This window comes from Entelurus aequoreus, linkage group LG23 (genome assembly GCF_033978785.1).
Source record: "Entelurus aequoreus isolate RoL-2023_Sb linkage group LG23, RoL_Eaeq_v1.1, whole genome shotgun sequence".
Taxonomy (NCBI): Eukaryota; Metazoa; Chordata; class Actinopteri; order Syngnathiformes; family Syngnathidae; genus Entelurus; species Entelurus aequoreus.
Window position 1 is genome coordinate 20,331,473 of NC_084753.1, and position 18,267 is coordinate 20,349,739.

General features: G+C 39.6%; 2 protein-coding genes across 2 annotated transcripts; both read left to right on the forward strand.

Annotated features, from left to right (window-relative positions):
• Positions 1–10,626: 10,626 nt before the first annotated feature.
• On the forward strand, positions 10,627–17,090 carry LOC133640496 (histone H1-like). Its single transcript, XM_062033950.1, has 2 exons — positions 10,627–11,249; positions 16,979–17,090. Exons 1-2 carry the CDS (start codon positions 10,666–10,668, stop codon positions 17,034–17,036), a joined length of 642 nt encoding a protein of 213 aa, XP_061889934.1. The 5' UTR covers positions 10,627–10,665; the 3' UTR covers positions 17,037–17,090.
• LOC133640497 (histone H2B 1/2-like) lies at positions 14,757–15,791 on the forward strand. Its single transcript, XM_062033951.1, has one exon. The coding sequence runs from the start codon at positions 15,305–15,307 to the stop codon at positions 15,746–15,748; it is 444 nt and encodes a 147-aa protein (XP_061889935.1). The 5' UTR covers positions 14,757–15,304; the 3' UTR covers positions 15,749–15,791.
• Positions 17,091–18,267: the final 1,177 nt, after the last annotated feature.

The window sequence follows — 18,267 nt, forward strand, 5'->3', positions numbered from 1 at the left end:
CAAACTTTTTCCACTGAGGGCCGCACACGGAAAAATTTAAGAATGCGGGAGCCATTTTGATATTTTTCATTTTCAAACTATAACAAAATATATGGATTTTGTTTGTTTTTTACCTTTAGGGCTCCCGGGGACCATTAAGGGTCTAAGTCATTAAAATGTTAAAAACAAGTCAAATTATTATTTATTTATTTATTTATTTAACGCTTACAGTAAATCTCTACAGTATATCAACTTCAGGTTGATATAAAGTTTAAAAAAACCAAAAAGGTTTTATGCCTTTTCTGTTTAAGACAACCTAGTTTTTTATAATAAAACTGAAATATGCAGTATTTCCCCCACTGCCCAAAACATTCAGAAAGCAATGTTTGATGTGAAGTAATTAGAGCCTTAAAAAGATCAATAATGCAGGACACCATTGATTTTAATTCATTATTATTTTTGAGTAATCACAGTGAAAAGATAAATAAAATCCCATTAAATATATTTGGGATCCGAAAGGTGCCCCACTCAGAAAGTGATACATTTTTATTAGTTTTTTTTAAAAAACTTTCAACACTTAACTTACGAGCTCAACTTCAGATATATCTGTCCATTTTACGTCTGAACTATCATTTTGTTTGTTTTATGCTCTTTTGTCAAATAAAATGTTGATGTTTTTGTATGGCAACCACACAATATATGCAATATTTCCCACATAAAACATTTTAAAGTGCCCATCCATCCATCCATTTTCACTCATCTTATTCCCTTTGGGGTCGCGGGGGGCGCTGGAGCCTCATTTTAAAGTGAAATATTTGAAATAATTGGAGCCTTGAATAGGTCAATAATTCATTATAACATATTTTATCCTTTTTTTTGGAGCAATGGCAAAAAAAGAAAAATAAAGAGACAAAAGGAAAAAAAAGCCTGCATGGCAGTTTTGAGTCAACATTGCAACTTTTTCTTGTAAGATTTCACCTCATTCCACTTTTTTTAATGTTTTTTTTAATTTTTGCAATAGCATTTCCAGAATGTGTGGCGGGCCGGTAAACAATTAGCTGCGGGCCGCATTTTGGACACTCCTGGTGTACACCCAGCCATTCTCTACCGCTTTTCCCTCTCAGGGTTGTGGGGGGAGAGGGGTGCTGGAGCCTATCCCAGCTGCACTTGGGGGGAAGGCTGGGTGACCTTGAACAAGTCGTCACCTCATCGCTGGGCCAACACAGACAACATCCACACTCGCATTCACACACCGGGGCCAATTTCGACCATGTCCACATGAACACGGAGAGTTTGAAAAACACATATTTGGGGTTAAAAAATCTCCATCCGCACAAGCGTAGTTTCAAAGCTGTTTATGTCTACACACAAGTACCGGTACATACACCTGCTGTCATGCACATTTTGTCCAATCAGAAACCTGAAAAAAGCAATAGCTGACTTGTTGAAATTACTCCTCCTGTTATGTTTATTTTGATATACTAGACGTACAATGACATGTACATTATCTTAACCAGCCTGCACCTACACAGAATCCTGGGAACATTATTAAAGAGTGAAGTGCTTGATGCTGAAACCCAACACTCATAGAAGTCAGCAACATGGTGATGTATTACATGTGCAGGGAAGTCTACATTATTTCTAAAATCAGCACGCACTAACAAGCCAAAGAAAGCCTGGTTGTGTTGTGGCTAATAGAGTATATATATGTCTTGTGTTTATCTACTGTTTTAGTCATTCCCAGCTGAATATCAGGTTCCACCCGCCTCTCACAGCATCGTCCCTACCTAAATCGCTTCCACTGCCCTCCAATCGTTCACTCTCACTTTCCTCATTCACAAATCTTTCATCCTCGCTCAAATTAATGGGGTATTCGTTGCTTTCTCTGTCCGAATCGCTCTCGCTGCTGCTGGCCATGATTGTAAACAATGTGCAGATGTGAGGAGCTCCACAACCTGTGACGTCACGCTACTTCCGGTACAGGCAAGGCTTTTTTTATCAGCGACCAAAAGTTGCGAACTTTATCGTCGATGTTCTCTACTAAATCCTTTCAGCAAAAATATGGCAATATCGCAAAATGATCAAGTATGACACATAGAATGGACCTGCTATCCCCGTTTAAATAAAAACATTTCATTTCAGTAGGCCTTTACGTTTATGCATTGTGTCATCTTTAAACATCTTCTGCCTCCAGAATAAACGAATATGTCGACAGTACACACTACAAGGAGGACGTTACATGATGTTTTTTAGTCGCTTGGTCGCTTTTTACGCGTGAGCACGGTCGTGCCCAGCTCAATCTACAAAAATGGAAGCAAGACACGTAAGTTAGCTTCATGATTTGTCGTGAAGTAAGAACTAAACACAGAAGATAATGTTGCACCTTTCTTATGACGGAGCAAAAAGTCTTGCTTGTCAAAGTTGTTACATCAGGTGGAGGTTTCACAGCGATCATATCCAAAACAGCTGACTGTCATGTCGCAAAGCCCATTTTGTTGTGTCTTTTGTATTAATGATAAGTATACGTTTATTAAGTATCTGTGTTCGTGTGGACATGGCCTTAGTCAGTTTACATCCATCTATCCATTTTCTACCGCTTGTCCCTCTCAGGGTTGTGGGTGCTGGAGCCTATCCCAGCTGCACTTGGGCGGAAGGCGGGGTGACCCTGGACAAGTCATCACCTCATCGCTGGGCCAACACAGACAACATTCACACACTAGGGCCAATTTAGGGTTGCCAATCAACCTAAAATGTACCACTGTTTTTTTGACAGTAAACATTTTTATTTTACCAGATAATCAATGGTTGTTTTCATAGTGTGTTATTGTAAATAAAAACAATCCATAGGTTAAGAGTATAAATGTCGCTTTTGAAAGCCTTCTGTGAGAAAAGTGTCTTTCAACATTGTCTTCAAGATTTGTTTTTTCAAATCTTGCAAGATCAGTTTACCTTTGAACATATTTGCTTCAGCAAACTTGGTTTGGATTCTCTTCGAAATTAACATTTGGAGTGTGGTCTTGATAATTACCATTGTGGTAGAACCAAAAAAACTCAACACCAATGATGTGTTTGACTATTTTTTTTTCAAAATACCGTCAAATACAATGACACAATGTAAAATGTCACAGTTAAAAAGGCATTAATTTGACCTTTTTTATGTTGTGGTTGTATCTTGCAGTGTACAACTGCTACATTCACAACATCTAATTGTATATTGTAGCAGCAAAACAGTGTGGCTTTATGTTTGATGGTTATGTTAGAAAACAATGTATTTCTCATAATTATGCTCAAATTTAATGGCATTTGACATACAACAAAGATCGTATTGTGTCCATTGAGTAAAGGGTGTTAAATTCTGTTCTCTATCACACATGGACTACATAATTTATTATTTATACCAAACTGGGCCGTAATTTATTGTTCAACTTCGGCAGACACGTTCACAACAGTACATCATCTACTCCATTTCCGGTGCATCACTGAATAATGTCCCTGTTGCAACGCAAACAACAGTAGGAAACGCGTATCTTAACAGTTGTTACATCCTTTCTCGTTTGAGAGTTTCCTCTTTTCAAAAAGTGATAGCAAATTCTTCCCGAACATATTTTTCTTTAAGCTTCGTATAACGTTTTATATAACACATTAAAGCATTTCACCAACATTAGCTGAATAACAAGTCCTGAAAATTGCACATTCCATCAATTTACATTAATATTTCTGTGAACTTAAGTGCAAGTTTTACAGTTTTTTCCAATTGCTTACACACTAAATATTACATTTTCACACAGTTAACAAAAGTCTACACACAGTAAACAAACCCACTGTGCAGATGAGCCTAATATTAGGCATAGACTATGCTTCACAGTTTTTTGCGAAATCTTACACTCAATGCTTTAGACTTAGACTTAGACAAACTTTAATGATCCACAAGGGAAATTGTTCAACACAGTAGCTCAGTTACAATGATGGAAAGTGTAAGGATGGAAAGGACAATGCAGGTATAAATAGACAAATATAGCGCTAAAAAAAATCTAACGTATATACAAATATATACATAATATGTGTACAGAATAATATTTATATACAGATATATTATATTATGTCTATAAACATATATACAATATATACCAATGACCATGTACAATATTACAGTATATGTGACATCAGCAGCATAAAATAGAGAGTAGATCCAGCAGGAAATAGAAAATAGACATTAGAAACAAAGAGAAGTAGCTAACATGTCAGGTGTCAGGTAATAGGCAGATGTCATCTATTGCTGTATGGCGAGTGATTATACAGCTGGATGGAGTGTGGAATGAAGGAGTTCTTGAATCGCACAGTGCGGGAAGGAAGTTGAAGGAGCCTGTTGGAGTATGAGCTCCGCTGTCCCTTAATTGTCAGGTGGAGTGGGTGGGCAGGATTGTCCGTGATGGCCAGCAGTTTGTCCAGTGTCCTCCTGTCCCTCACTGACACAAACGCCTCCAACTGCGTGCCAATAGTTTGGCCGGCTTTCCGGATCAGTTTATCAATCCGGTTTGAGTCCATTTTGCTGGTGCTGCTCCCCCAACCAACCACTGCAAAGTACAGTGCACTGGCCACAACAGACTGATAAAAGATCTCCAACAGCTTGCTGCACATATTAAAGGACCTAAGCTTCCTCAGGAAAAAGAGTCTGCTCATGCCCTTCTTGTAAACAGCTTTGCAGTTGTCCTTCCAGTCCAGTCTGCTGTTCAAGTGGACTCCCAGGTACTTGTACTGCTCCACTACTGCCACCACCCGGCCCTGGATCTTGATGGGCTCCACCGGGGTCACTCTCTTCCTGAAGTCGATGACCAGCTCCTTGGTCTTGTCCACATTAAGGACCAGATGGTTCGCCTGAGACCACTCCACTAAGTCAGCGATCAGTGTCCTGTACTCCAATTCCCGTCCCTCTCTGATACACCCGACCACAGCAGAGTCGTCAGAGTATTTCTGCAGGTGTCAGGACCTGGAACTATACTGGAAGTCTGAGGTGTACAGGGTGAACAGATAAGGAGACAGGACGGTCCCCTGTGGAGCACCTACACCACTGACCACAGTATCCGACAGGGAGCTCCCCAGTCGCACAAACTCGGGCCTGTCAGACAAGTAATCAGTGATCCAGGAGACAATGGATGAACTGACACCCATCCTGAGCAACTTGTCACTCATCAGAATGGGCTGAATGGTGTTAAAGGCACTGGAGAAATCAAAAAACATGATCCTCACAGTGCCCCTCCCACCATCCAGGTGAGAGTGAGCATGATGCAGCAGGTAGATAACAGCATCATCCACTCCTACATGGGGCTGATATGCAAACTGTAGAGGTTCCAGGGAAGGAGCCACCAGTGGTCTCAGCTGATCCAGCACAAGTCTCTCGAGGACCTTCATGACCTGGGACATCAGGGCAACAGGTCTGAAGTCATTTGAGCCCGATGGGATGGGCTTCTTGGGCACCGGCACTATGCAGGATGTTTTCCATAGCAGTGGTATCCGTTCTAGCTTCAGACTCAGGTTGAATATGAAGTGCAGGATCCCAGTTAGCTGAGCAGCGCAAGTCTTCAGGACCCAGGGGTTGACTCGGTCAGGGCCTGCTGACTTAGCTGGATTTACTCTCTCCAGCTGCCGTCTTACATGTCCAGGTGTCAGACACACTGGGCTGGCTTTCTCAGTGGGGGTGGAAGTGGGGGAGGGGGGAAAGAAGCGGCTGTGGCAGGTAAAAGAGAAGGAGTTTGTGTATTGAAATTCAGGGGAGGTGTGAGAACAGGAGTAGTGGGGGGAGGGCCAGTAAGGGGTGTATTGCTAAATCTATTGAAAAACAAATTCAGCTCGTTGGCTCTATCTACACCCCCATCCAGCAGTTTGGCTTTATTGTTGAAGCCTGTGATGGCCTTCATACCCTTCCAAACCTCACGAGTGTTGTTCTGTTGGAGTTTAGCTTCAAGCTTCCTTCAATACACACACACTTTCCCATCTTGCACATGTGGTGTGGATGAGACACGATGGCCTGATCCGACTAGACGGGCAGGTGATGATTACAATCAATAACTGAGGTTTTTGAGTACGTTCTTTCATAGAGTTGCTGTTGCCTAAGTCTGCACATGTAGCCTTTACTCTATGCTGTCAATTTTTTTTATCTCCAGATTTTTTTAAAAGCTTTATATTTGTCTCAGATTTGAATTTGTACTGCATGTCATTGTCGACTACTGGGATATGTTACTTTACCTGACTGTGGTAAAAATACTCATTTTCAGTTTGCAGCATCATTGTTGAGCACTTCTTGAAAAGACTACAGGACATTTGTACTTTCTCTTTTAGGTCCTTACGTATAGGCCCACTTCAAAGTAAACAATGACGATTGCTACGGATTTGCCAATATATTTTGTCAAGTTACAGTAATCATTCATCACATATGCTAAAAAGGTCAGGCAAAATGCCCCAAACATGTGATTTCTTACGGTAAAATAGGGTTTTTTACAAATGTGTTTTGTATTTGAATGGGTTATACTTGTATAGCACTTTTCTACCTTCAAGATACTCAAAGCGCTTTGACACTATTTCCACATTCACACACACATTTACACACTGATGGCGGGAGCTGCCATGCAAGGCCCTAACCACGACCCATCAGGAGTAAGGGTGAAGTGTCTTGCTCAAGGACACAACGGATGCGACAAGGTTGGTAAAAGGTGGGGATTGAACCAGGAACACTCTTCTGGGTAACTCACTCCAATAGTGTTCAATAGTCATTTGAAGTCTGTGTGAGCGAGATGACAATAAAACTGTATTTTTACAAATGCTTGCTTTATTTTGATGAACGGGCATATGTTTTGACCGAAGTGTGTCTCTTTGAATTAAGAAAATTGAATGTTGTGTTTGGAAAAGTGTGTAAATCATTTTGAAAAAAGACACAGTTAGTAAAATTGTATGTAAGCAAATGGAAAAAAACTAACTTTTCATATCTAAACAGTAGCTCCCATTGTTACAAAGGGTAAGTGCTCCTGAGTAAAGCCCCTCCTAGCTAAGATTGCATCAACTGTCCTCTTTCAGGTCCGCATTTATGTTATAAAGACGGCGTTTGTCAAGTTCCAGCTCACTAGTGATGGGATTGGCAGTTCTTTTGACTGTACTGAATCACTAGAATCAGTTCCTTAAATTGATTCGTTCAAAAAATTTGTTCACCGAATCATCATGGTTTAGTTTTACATTTCAAATGACCTACCAGACCTAAATGGTATTCAGACTAACATCGGGGATCCTTAACAAAATGATCAAACCAACAATTTCAGTTCAGTAAACATTAGCAAAATAACTCTAACCCAGGGGTGTCGAATTCATTTTAAGGTAAAGTACCAATGATTGTCACACACTAGGTGTGTTGAAATGTATCCTCTGCATTTGACCCATCACCCTTGTTCACCACCTGGGAAGTGAGGGGAGCAGTGAGCAGCAGCGGTACTCACTGCGCAGCTGTGCCCGGGAATCATTTTTGGTGATTTAACCCCCAATTCCAACCCTTAATGCTAAGTGCTGTAGTTTTATAGTCTTTGGTATGACTCGGCCGGGGTTTGAACTCGCAACCTACCGATCACAGGGCGGACACTCTGACCACTAGGCCACTGAGTAGGTTTTAGCTCAGGGGGCACGTAGATCAGGGGTGTCAAATGTACGGCCCAAGGGCTGAGTGTAAAAATTCACCTGAAGTTTTTGAATGAAAGGAACAGCTGTTCTAAATGTGTCCACTGGATGTCGCAATAGCAATTATTTGTATCTTTGTAGATGACTACATATGTACAAAATATATGTTAGTACATCAGTCGAGGAAAATGATCAAACTACATAAATAACATCCTGTAATTTGATTTTGATATAATTTTGTTATCTTGGTAGATTGAAAATTAACACCAATGAGTTGACTGATGAACAGTATCACATAATTTATTCAGAAAATATAAATAATGGCAAAATAAATATAAAAACTATTAACCGCAACAGCTAATTGTAAAAAAAAAAAAAAGAACAACATTATGATTTGTACAATTTTAGAATGTGCTTGTTCTATTTTAAAACAAAGAAAAAAATCTGAAGTTGTCTTTGTTGTTAAGTTATCATGCCGTGATTTTACCAGTCCGGCCCACTTGGTAGTCGATTCTTCCCCATGTGGCCCCCGATCTAAAATGAGTTTGACACCCCTGACATAAAGGAAAATCTATTCCCAGGTGGGCCGGACTGGTAAAATCCTGCCACGATAACTTAAAAATAAAGACAACTTCAGATTTTTTTCTTTGTTTTAAAATAGAACAAGCACATTGTGAAATTGTACAAATAACTTAAAAATAAAGACAACTTCAGATTGTTTTCTTTGTTTTAAAATTGTTTAAAAAAAGAACAAGCACAATCTGAATACATACAAATCATGTTTTAAAAAAAAAAATGTTTACACTTACATGTTGCTGTTCATAGTAGTCAATCTTTATTTGTCGTGATTTATACTTTTTGAATAAATGATGCGATAATATTCATCGGTCAAATAGGTGCGAGTCTGGCAGAGTTTTAAAATGCTCTCATTGGTGTAAAATTTTAATCTATCAGAAGATGTAATAAATAGTAAGATCAAAATCAAATTACAGGATGTTATTAATGTAAATTACTCATTTTCCTCAACTGATGTACTAACATCATGTGGTGTATTCTGTACACATGTAGCATCATTTACAACAAAACCTGTGCATTTGGACTCATTTCATGAATCACACATTTTTTAACAAATTATGTAACTTTTATCACAACCTTTTTCCAAAACAGAATTTAGAATGTTAAATATAACCATTTCCAGATCTAAATTTGCTGTCAAAGTGTACCAAATTGTCAGAATATGTCATCATCCTTGTACTGTCAAGGTGAGAGGCATGATTTATGATCTAGAATCAACTTTCACAATTTCCGAGGCGAGGAAGCAACTTATTAGTCGATGTCAACCTACTCAGTGGCCTAGTAGTTAGAGTGTCCGCCCTGAGATCGGTAGGTTGTGAGTCATACCAAAGACTATAAAAATGAGACCCATTACCTCCCTGCTTGGCACTCAGTATCAAGGGTTGGAATTGGGGGTCAAATCGCCAAAAATTATTCCTGGTTGGTCACCGCTGCTGCCCACTGCTCCCCTCACCTCCCAGGGGGTGATCAAGGGGGTCAAATACAGAGGACAAATTTCACCACACCTAGTGTGTGTGTGTGTGTGACAATCATTGGTACTTTAACTTTAATGCATACATTTATCATTTGCTTTCAAAACGGTTACAAAAAAGTGGGACCCCAAAAATTGACTGTGGGACCCCATTTTGAAAATTCCTAGCGCCAACATTGATAATAATAATAATAATACATTTTATTTATAAGGCGCCTTTCTGGGCACTCAAGGACACCGTACAAGATCAAAACAATAAAATCAAATTGGATAAAAACAACAATAATAACAACAACAAAGATAGAGAAGAAAAGATGATTACAATGAATAAGCAGTCAGTAATAGGTGTGTTTTGAGTCTTGATTTGAAGAGGGATATTGAGTCCAAGTTACGAAGGTCTGGTGGCAAAGAGTTCCAAAGATGTGGGGCAGAGCGGCTGAAAGCTCGGGCACCCATGGTGGACAGTTTAAATAAAGGGACAGTGAGATTGATGGAGTATTGGTGCGTGCAGAACAGCATCAGGCGGCTGTGGCCTGCTGGCCGCTTCTAATACTAATTAAATATCATCCCAGGGGCCATATATCATTCATTCGCGGATCGGAACTGGCCCGCGGGCCTTGACTTTGACACCCCTGTTCTACAGAAAGGCATTTGTTTTTATTTCCATACTATTGTCTCTTGACAAGCTGGTGTACAAGTGGTTGTTAAAATGTGAGGCTTTGCATGTCACAACTTGTTTAATAGCACTTACATTTATAATTTGCTTTCCAAACGGTTACAAAAAAGTGGGACCCCAAAAATTGACTGTGGGACCCCATTTTTATGACTTGATGGGGTTCCTAGGACCCCATTTTGAAAATTCGGCATTCAAATATGGTTAAAATGAAACAAATATTTTATTCCCCAAATAAAATACAATGCTGTTTACATGATGACAACACACAGCAGCCTGACTCCAACATGTCTCAATCGGTGGTCGGTGTGTTTGCTGGCATCACAAAAACAATGTCCTGTTGCACAGCTGCCATCAATGTTAGTCTTTTTGGGCTGGAAGCTTCTGAGTGGACATGTTTTGTCACCCGTCAGACATTTGTTGTTGACTTGAGAGGGACTTTCTCATGTTTTATTGTAGAAATGAGCGAGGCAAGTCGCCGAGCGTTGCTGCTCACGTCAGTGAAGAAGTCCGCTTTGGAGGCTGTGCGGTCCAAATGTGGGAAATGTGTGCGTTTTAAACGTCGCAAATGTAAGGAGACACTTGTCTGCTGTGACGTGGAATCGTTTTTGTGTCCAAAATAATTTCGACTGCGTCTTTTTATCGTTCTAAAAGCGCGGAGAAAACACAGGCGGTGGCACGCTGAGGACAGACTCGGCTGATTGAGTCTCCACGGTTCTCATAGTACATATAAGTTCCGCCCCTTTGCGCGGCACCATTCAGACCACTCACATCTCTCCCGGAGAAGGACAACGGAAGTAAAACAGAGAACATGGCAGAAGTCGCTCCAGCCGCGCCCGCTGCCACGAAGGCGGCGAAGAAGAAGACCACCAAGACCGCCAAGCCCGGACTGAGCGTTTCAACGCGCATTGTCGAAATCGTGACCTTATCCAAGGAGCGCAAAGGGGTTTCCCTCGCCTCCATCAGGAGCTCCCTGGCCGCCTCCGGCTACGATGTGGAGAAGAACAAGGCCCGCGTTAAGATTGCGGTGAAGAATCTGTTGGCCAAGGATATCCTGGTCCAGACCAAAGGCACTGGCGCCTCCGGGTCCTTCAAGGTGAACACCGATGCGAAGAAGACCAAATTGCCCGCTAAGGCAAAAACCGCCGCTAAGAAGACTTCAGTGAAAAAACCCGCAGCCAAGAAAGCTGTTGCCAAAAAATCTACCAAGAAGGTAACTACCCCCCAAAAGGCAGCTAAACCAGCGGCAAAGAAGACAACTAAAAGCCCGGCCAAGCGTGCTGCCAAGAGCACAAAGGTGACCAGAAAAGCCCCCGCGGCAAGGAAGAGTCCTGCGGCCAAGAAGGCCCCCGCAAAGAAGGTGACCAAGCCCAAAGTCAAGACTGCAGCTAAGAAGTAAATCCATCTCGCACCTTGTCTACTAAAACGGCTCTTTTAAGAGCCACCACATTTACTGTTAAAGAGTGTGTCCACATGATAGGCCTTCATCTTATGCAGGGGTTAGGGATGGGCGATACCACACTTTTAGGATTCGATACAATACCGATACCCTTTCTTGCATTTTCATCGATACCGACACCAATAATTTCTTGGCAATTTTTTGTCAGTCAAAAATATTATTACTATTATTATTTAAGACAAATCATAAGACAAATACAGACCATTTAGTCTACCCCAGGGCAGCTGTGGCTACGAAAGTAGTTTACCACAACCAGGTGTGAATGAATGATGGGTTTTTAACATGTAAAGCGACTTTGGGTACTTAGAAAAGCGCTATATAAATCCCAGGTATTATTACCATTTATACCACATTTATTATGGTCAATATATAATAAAAGTAAAATTAAAATAAATAACACAAATATGAAAAATAAATTAAATATTATATATAATAATAATAACTATATATTATATATAATAATAATTAATTAGGGCTTTCCAATTAACAGTCAAATCCGAATTGCAAGAAGCTGCAGGTATTTTTTAAAGTTTGTGATATAATTAGCAATTAATGAAATATGAAATAGGCTAATGTTTTCGAAATGTAAGAAATAATGTTACAGATTAAAACCAAAATCACATTCTATCATATATTCAAGATTTTCTTGGAAAAAATTAAAACTGTAATGCAAAGATGAAGAATCTCCAAATTGTATCTCTTTCTTATCTTGTTTTAAATACTCAAGCAATTTTCAACTAACCGTAAATTCCCCTGTGTGGAAATTATTTGAATTTAGGATAATCATTTAAACAAAAATATTCAGTAAACATTACTAAAAAAACAAAAAACAATGCCTGTTTTAAGTCAACGATTGGACAACACTGGATATGCCTGGCTGCATCGCTGTCGCTCATTCGCTGTCTCCTGTCACGTGACTGGGCCAGCTCTATACTCTGCCAGGTACAGGGGTGTCCCAGCACATAGTAAGTTAAGTAAGTAATAAAAAACATCTGAAAGTGATGCTTGCACCCCCCACACGCCGTTTTTTGGTTTATATCGATACTTTTTTCAGAAAAGTGATGCCAAATGAGTAGCGTGTGAGTATGGATATATCGATACCACAGGATCAATACGCACATCCCTAGCAGGGGTATCCAAAGTGTGGCCCGAGGGCCATTTGCGGCCCGCAGCTAATTGTATACTGGCCCACCACATATTCTGGAAATGCTATTACAAAAATAAAAAATAATCATTAAAAAAAGTAGAATGAGGTGAAATCTAACTAGAAAAAGTTGCAATGATGACACAAAGCTGCCATGCAGGCTGTTTTTTTCTTTTGTCTATCATTATTTTTCTTTAATTGCCATTGCTATAAAAAATTGTTATAATGAATTATTGACCTATTCAAGGCTCCAATTATTTCAAATATTTCACTTTAAAATGTTTTATGTGGAAGATATTGCATATATTGTGTGGTTGCCATACAAAAACATCAACGTTTTCTTTGACAAGAGAGCATAAAACAAACAAAATAATAGTTCAAACGTAAAAATGACAGATATATCTGAAGTTGATCTCGTAACTTAAGTGTTGAAAGTAAAAAAAAACTAATACAAATGTATCACTTTGAGTGGGGCACCTTTTGTATCCTAAATATATTTAATGGGATTTTATTTATCTTTTCACTGTGATTACTCAAAAATAACAATGAATTAATATCAATGGTGTCTTGCATTATTGATGTTTTTAAGGCTCCAATTACTTCACATCAAACATTGCTTTCTGAATGTTTTGGGCAGTGGGGGAAATGCTGCATATTTCAGTTTTATTATAAAAAACAAAGTTGTCTTGACAGAAAAAAGCATAAAACCTTTTTGGTTTTTTAAATTTTATATCAACCTAAAGTTGATATACTGTAGAGATTTACTGTAAGCGTTAAATTAAAAATTTTTAAAAATAATTTGACTTGTTTTTAACATTTTAATGACTTAGATCCTTTATGGTCCCCGGGAGCCCTAAAGATTAAAACAAAAACAAAAAATCCATATATTTTGTTATGATTTGAAAATGAAAACTATCAAAATGGCCCCTGCAGGCTTTAATTTTTCCGTGTGCGGCCTTCAGTGGAAAAAGTTTGGACACCCCTGATCTTATGGGTGCAATAATAGTGCATACTTGCATCTACTGTTTTGGCAACATTTACATCAACCATCTTTAATACAGTATTAGTCACAAATATACATGATATATGCACATATGTTGTACATATGTTGTCTGTCTATCTATGTTTGCCCTGCAATGAGGTGGCGACTTGTCCAGGGTGTACCCCGTCTATGGGCCCGAATGCAGCTGAGATAGGCTCCAGGACCCCCCGCGACCCCAAAAGGGACAAGCGGTAGAAAATGGATGGATGGATGGAATAAATCAAATACATACCATAATATTTATTGCAATCTAATCCTGTGTTATAAAAGCACTGCTCTGGATCTGCCTTAACACCAATCATATTGTTTTTAGATAATCAATGTAATGAACATCCAATTTATTTTTATTTGGAACATGTAAAACATTCACACATTATTTCTCAAATAATCAAGCATCCTAAAGGAGTGAGGAAAAAGCAGACTTGAAAATTCAAACTTCCCTACTAAATTTTAAAACTGCCATAAAATCATGGCTCAGCTCAACCTCTACCTGATCTGAACCAAAATTGATCCCCAGCAACTCTTTGAAGCATCAAACAAGTTTATATGTGGTTATAGTGTATATATATTTTCTCATTCTGTTTTCACACTTTTGGAGTCAACATGTGCATAGTCATGTACATAGTGTATATACCCCCCTCAGCCCCATTTGTTGTATATATTGTTTTTTTCAAATCACCTGACATGTATACTGTGTACATGTACATCATTTATCAGTTTTTTAACGTAATTGTTTATATACATGTTATATATATTTTATTATTGAATGTATCAAATGTGATGAATATTTAATGGTCCACAATGACAACAAGCCTTTTGGCTTTTTGTGCCATCCATTTGCCTTTTTAAAGCATTTCATAGATTCAATTCTTTAAGATGTCAATAAACTTCTCAATCAATCAATGGAAAATGCAGACCTTGTCATGTCCCACCCTGATACAATTTAAAGCAAAACACGTTGGCTGCATGCAAACGTCAAGAACACACTGGGTCTTTGAAAGCCACCTCCCCCAAAGAATCACAACGATCACAGCAGCAAGAATAGGACAGGTCAAATGCAACACATCACTCCAGACTAACATAGCCTTCAATAGTTGTTTTTTTTAAAGAATAAAATGCAGTTGTGGATAATTGAAGAGCTGCTGGTAGTTTATTCCAAATATGTATTAAAGTTGGGTAGGTATGTATATCCAAGGAGTATGTAATATGTTTAACATTTTGGAAAACTATTGCAAAAAACATGTCCATACTTATACATAAAACTAAATATACAATACATATTTTAAATATTGTCAAAATGGTGTCTTTTATGAAGGAGGAGCAGATTAATTATTCTCAAGAATTAATTTTGAATCTATAAAATCAGTCAAATAAGTCACCCTGCATACTAGTACATCCATACATCCATTTTCTACCGCTTGTCCCTTTAATACATTACATTTGTGTCCTTAGGCAAGACACTTCACCCACCTGCTCCCAGAGCCACCCACACTGGTTTAAAAATGTAACATAAATAATGGGTTTCACTATGTAAAGCGCTTTGAGTCACTAGAGAAAAGCGCTATATAAATATAATTCACTTCACTTCATTTGTAACTTGTGTAACTAAGGGAAATTAATTGTATTGTGCATGGCATAAAGTTTATTTTTTAAGGCTTTTTATTTGATTTCCATGATAAAATCAAAACAGCCACACGTTTCTTTTCAACGGGACACTGTTACACTGCCGCACATTTTTAAAACCGCCTCCCTGTGCGAAACTATGTCAGCCAATCAGCAAACGGCGTTGGCACAGTCAAATTTGCATGACATTACTACAAGAGCACAACAGGCGACAATCAGGTTTATTCACTTGTCGAACTCCAATCACAATGCCTGAACCACAAGCCAAGGCTGCACCCAAGAAGGGCTCCAAGAAAGCCGTCACCAAGGCTGCCGGCAAGGGCAAAGGAAAGAGGAGAAAGGCCAGGAAGGAGAGCTATGCCATCTACGTGTACAAGGTGCTGAAGCAGGTCCACCCTGACACCGGCATCTCGTCCAAGGCCATGAGCATCATGAACTCCTTCGTCAACGACATCTTCGAGCGCATCGCCACTGAGGCTTCTCGTCTGGCTCACTACAACAAGAGATCCACCATCTCTTCCAGGGAGATCCAGACCGCCGTGCGTCTCCTGCTGCCCGGTGAGCTGGCCAAGCACGCTGTGTCTGAGGGCACCAAGGCTGTCACCAAGTACACCAGCTCCAAGTAAATTGTTCTCTCAATTTGCACAACCAACGGCTCTTTTAAGAGCCACTCACAATTACTGAAGGTCCACGTTTCTGACAATGCTATTGACTACTCTACTCCCTGTAAAGTCATTATGCCGCCATACACTGACAATTTAATTCATTTGATTAGATTATAGGATCCGTGCTAACTATTCAAATAATCTGATCCCAATGTGTTTCTTAAGAATATTATTGCTCAAAGCAGCTATTCAACTAATAACATTTCGAATGAAAGACACATTTAAAATAATCTGTTTATTGGTAATGGTGAAAGTGGTTCGTTCTACTGACTTACTGTGTGTCACTCACCAAAGGGAATCGATTCATTCCACACGTGCTGAAGCTTGCACAAGGTTACTGCATGCTGATCACACACACACACACACACACACACACACACACACACACACACACACACACACACACACACACACACACACACACACACACACACACACACACACACACACACACACACACACACACACACACACACACACACACACACACACACACACACACACACACACACACACACACACACACACACACACACACACACACACACACACACACACACACACACACACACACACACACAATTCACTCCGCAAGAGCGCATGCGTAGAACATTGTTCAATTGGGATTGCACAAGTTTTGCGGTCAGTCAACCGTCACAAGGTGCGTGCGAAGGGACTCGCACATGATGTAACAAGTACTGGCATTTAATAACACCTGCGGCACAACTTTAACTGCAACGCTATCGATTCTACAATTATCACAAAGAAAACTTTTAACTTTGTCTTGATGAACGAGGGACACAAATACCAAACCTCACAATAATGTCTGATTGAATGCTAAAAATGTTATGACAGACCGCCTTAAAAAACGGAATGGCATTTAATTTTTATTTTTTTTTTACTGAAAGAGCAACCTAGAATGTACTGAATGTGGCATTTACAATATTATCTATGAACTATAAAACACTTAATATTGACAACATATCAGCCCCCCCTCTCAATCGACATATTTTACAATCAAGCCAAACGCAGCAAAAATGAAACAAGCACCGCGAAATATGAACATGAAGGGTCTTTACTGGCTTCCAGTTAAATTCCACTTTGAGTTTAAAATTTTAGTCCTGACATTCCGTGCGTGGCATGGTGGAGCCCTTCAGTACATCACTGACTTGTTATTCCCCTACTCTTCAGGGCGCAGCCTCCAGTCTTCAAGCCAGGGTCTTCTAAAGATCCCCAAACCTCGTTTTAAAACCCGTGGAGACACGGCATTCCAGGATATAGCTCCCAGACTCTGGAACAATTGGCACCAGTCCCTCTGTGATCTTGACTGTGTTGAAACTTTTTAGTAAAGCTTTTTAGTTAATGCACCTTTTAACTAGCATTTTTAGTCCACTTTGTATCCTTTTTATGATGTTGCCCCTGTTGTTTTAAATTGAATTGTTGTTTTACTTTACCTATGTTTTGCACAGCGCTTTGTGATTGTATCGGTGAAAAGCGCTTTATAAATAACATTTACCTACTTACTCCTTAGTAAAAAAAAAAATCCCTGCTGTGACGTAGATTACCATACTAACTAATTAGATTACCATAGTAACTAATTAGATTACCATAGTAACTAGTATGTCATGCAAAAGCGTAGATTCCAACCAATGAAATAATTTGTATACTGTAGTTCAAGACTTACGGTCATTTGAAAACATCATTGCACATCATAATGGCAGCTACAGTTTTGATCTTAAAGATCTAAAAAAATTATTTGGGAATGTCCGGCGGGGAAGACCCAGGAAACGTTGGGAAGACTATCTCTCCCAGCTGGCCTGGGAACGCCTCGGTATCCCCCAGGAGGAGCTGGACGAAGTGGCTGGGGAGAGGGAAGTCTGGGCTTTCCTGCTTAGGCTGCTGCCCCCGCGACCCGACCTCAGTAAGTGGAAGAAGATGGATGGATGGATGAAATGGGAATGTCCGGCGGGCCAGACTGAAAAGCTTAACGTGCCGCATGCGGCCCCCGGGCCTTGATTTGCCCAGATCTGGTTTAAGTTGTAGTTTTTGCCCAACACGCTTGTCTCTCTCCGCCTGTTGGCACTTCATGTAACTAATAATATTAACGCACAATTAGCAAACTGAATGAGATCGCTATATCGCCATTGTGGGACAGATAAGCCGTTGGGCATCCAAACATGCCTGGGTTATTTCTACTAACTACAAATCAGTTCTCAACGTTCATTTAAAAGAGCCGTTCAAAAGACTTGACTCGTTCACAGACATCACATTGTTGACTGTAATGTTGTCTATAGATGGGATTTGTGACCCTTTGATCTTGTGATCTTATTTTCAAATAAAAAGTCTGTCTTGCCTTTGTGGTTTTGGGTTTTTTAATCAAGGGAATAATCATTGGTAGTAGTTATAAGACACAATGTATTATTGAATTATTTAAAAATTACACACTTATTTATAGGTTGGAATCTTTCTGAAATATCGGC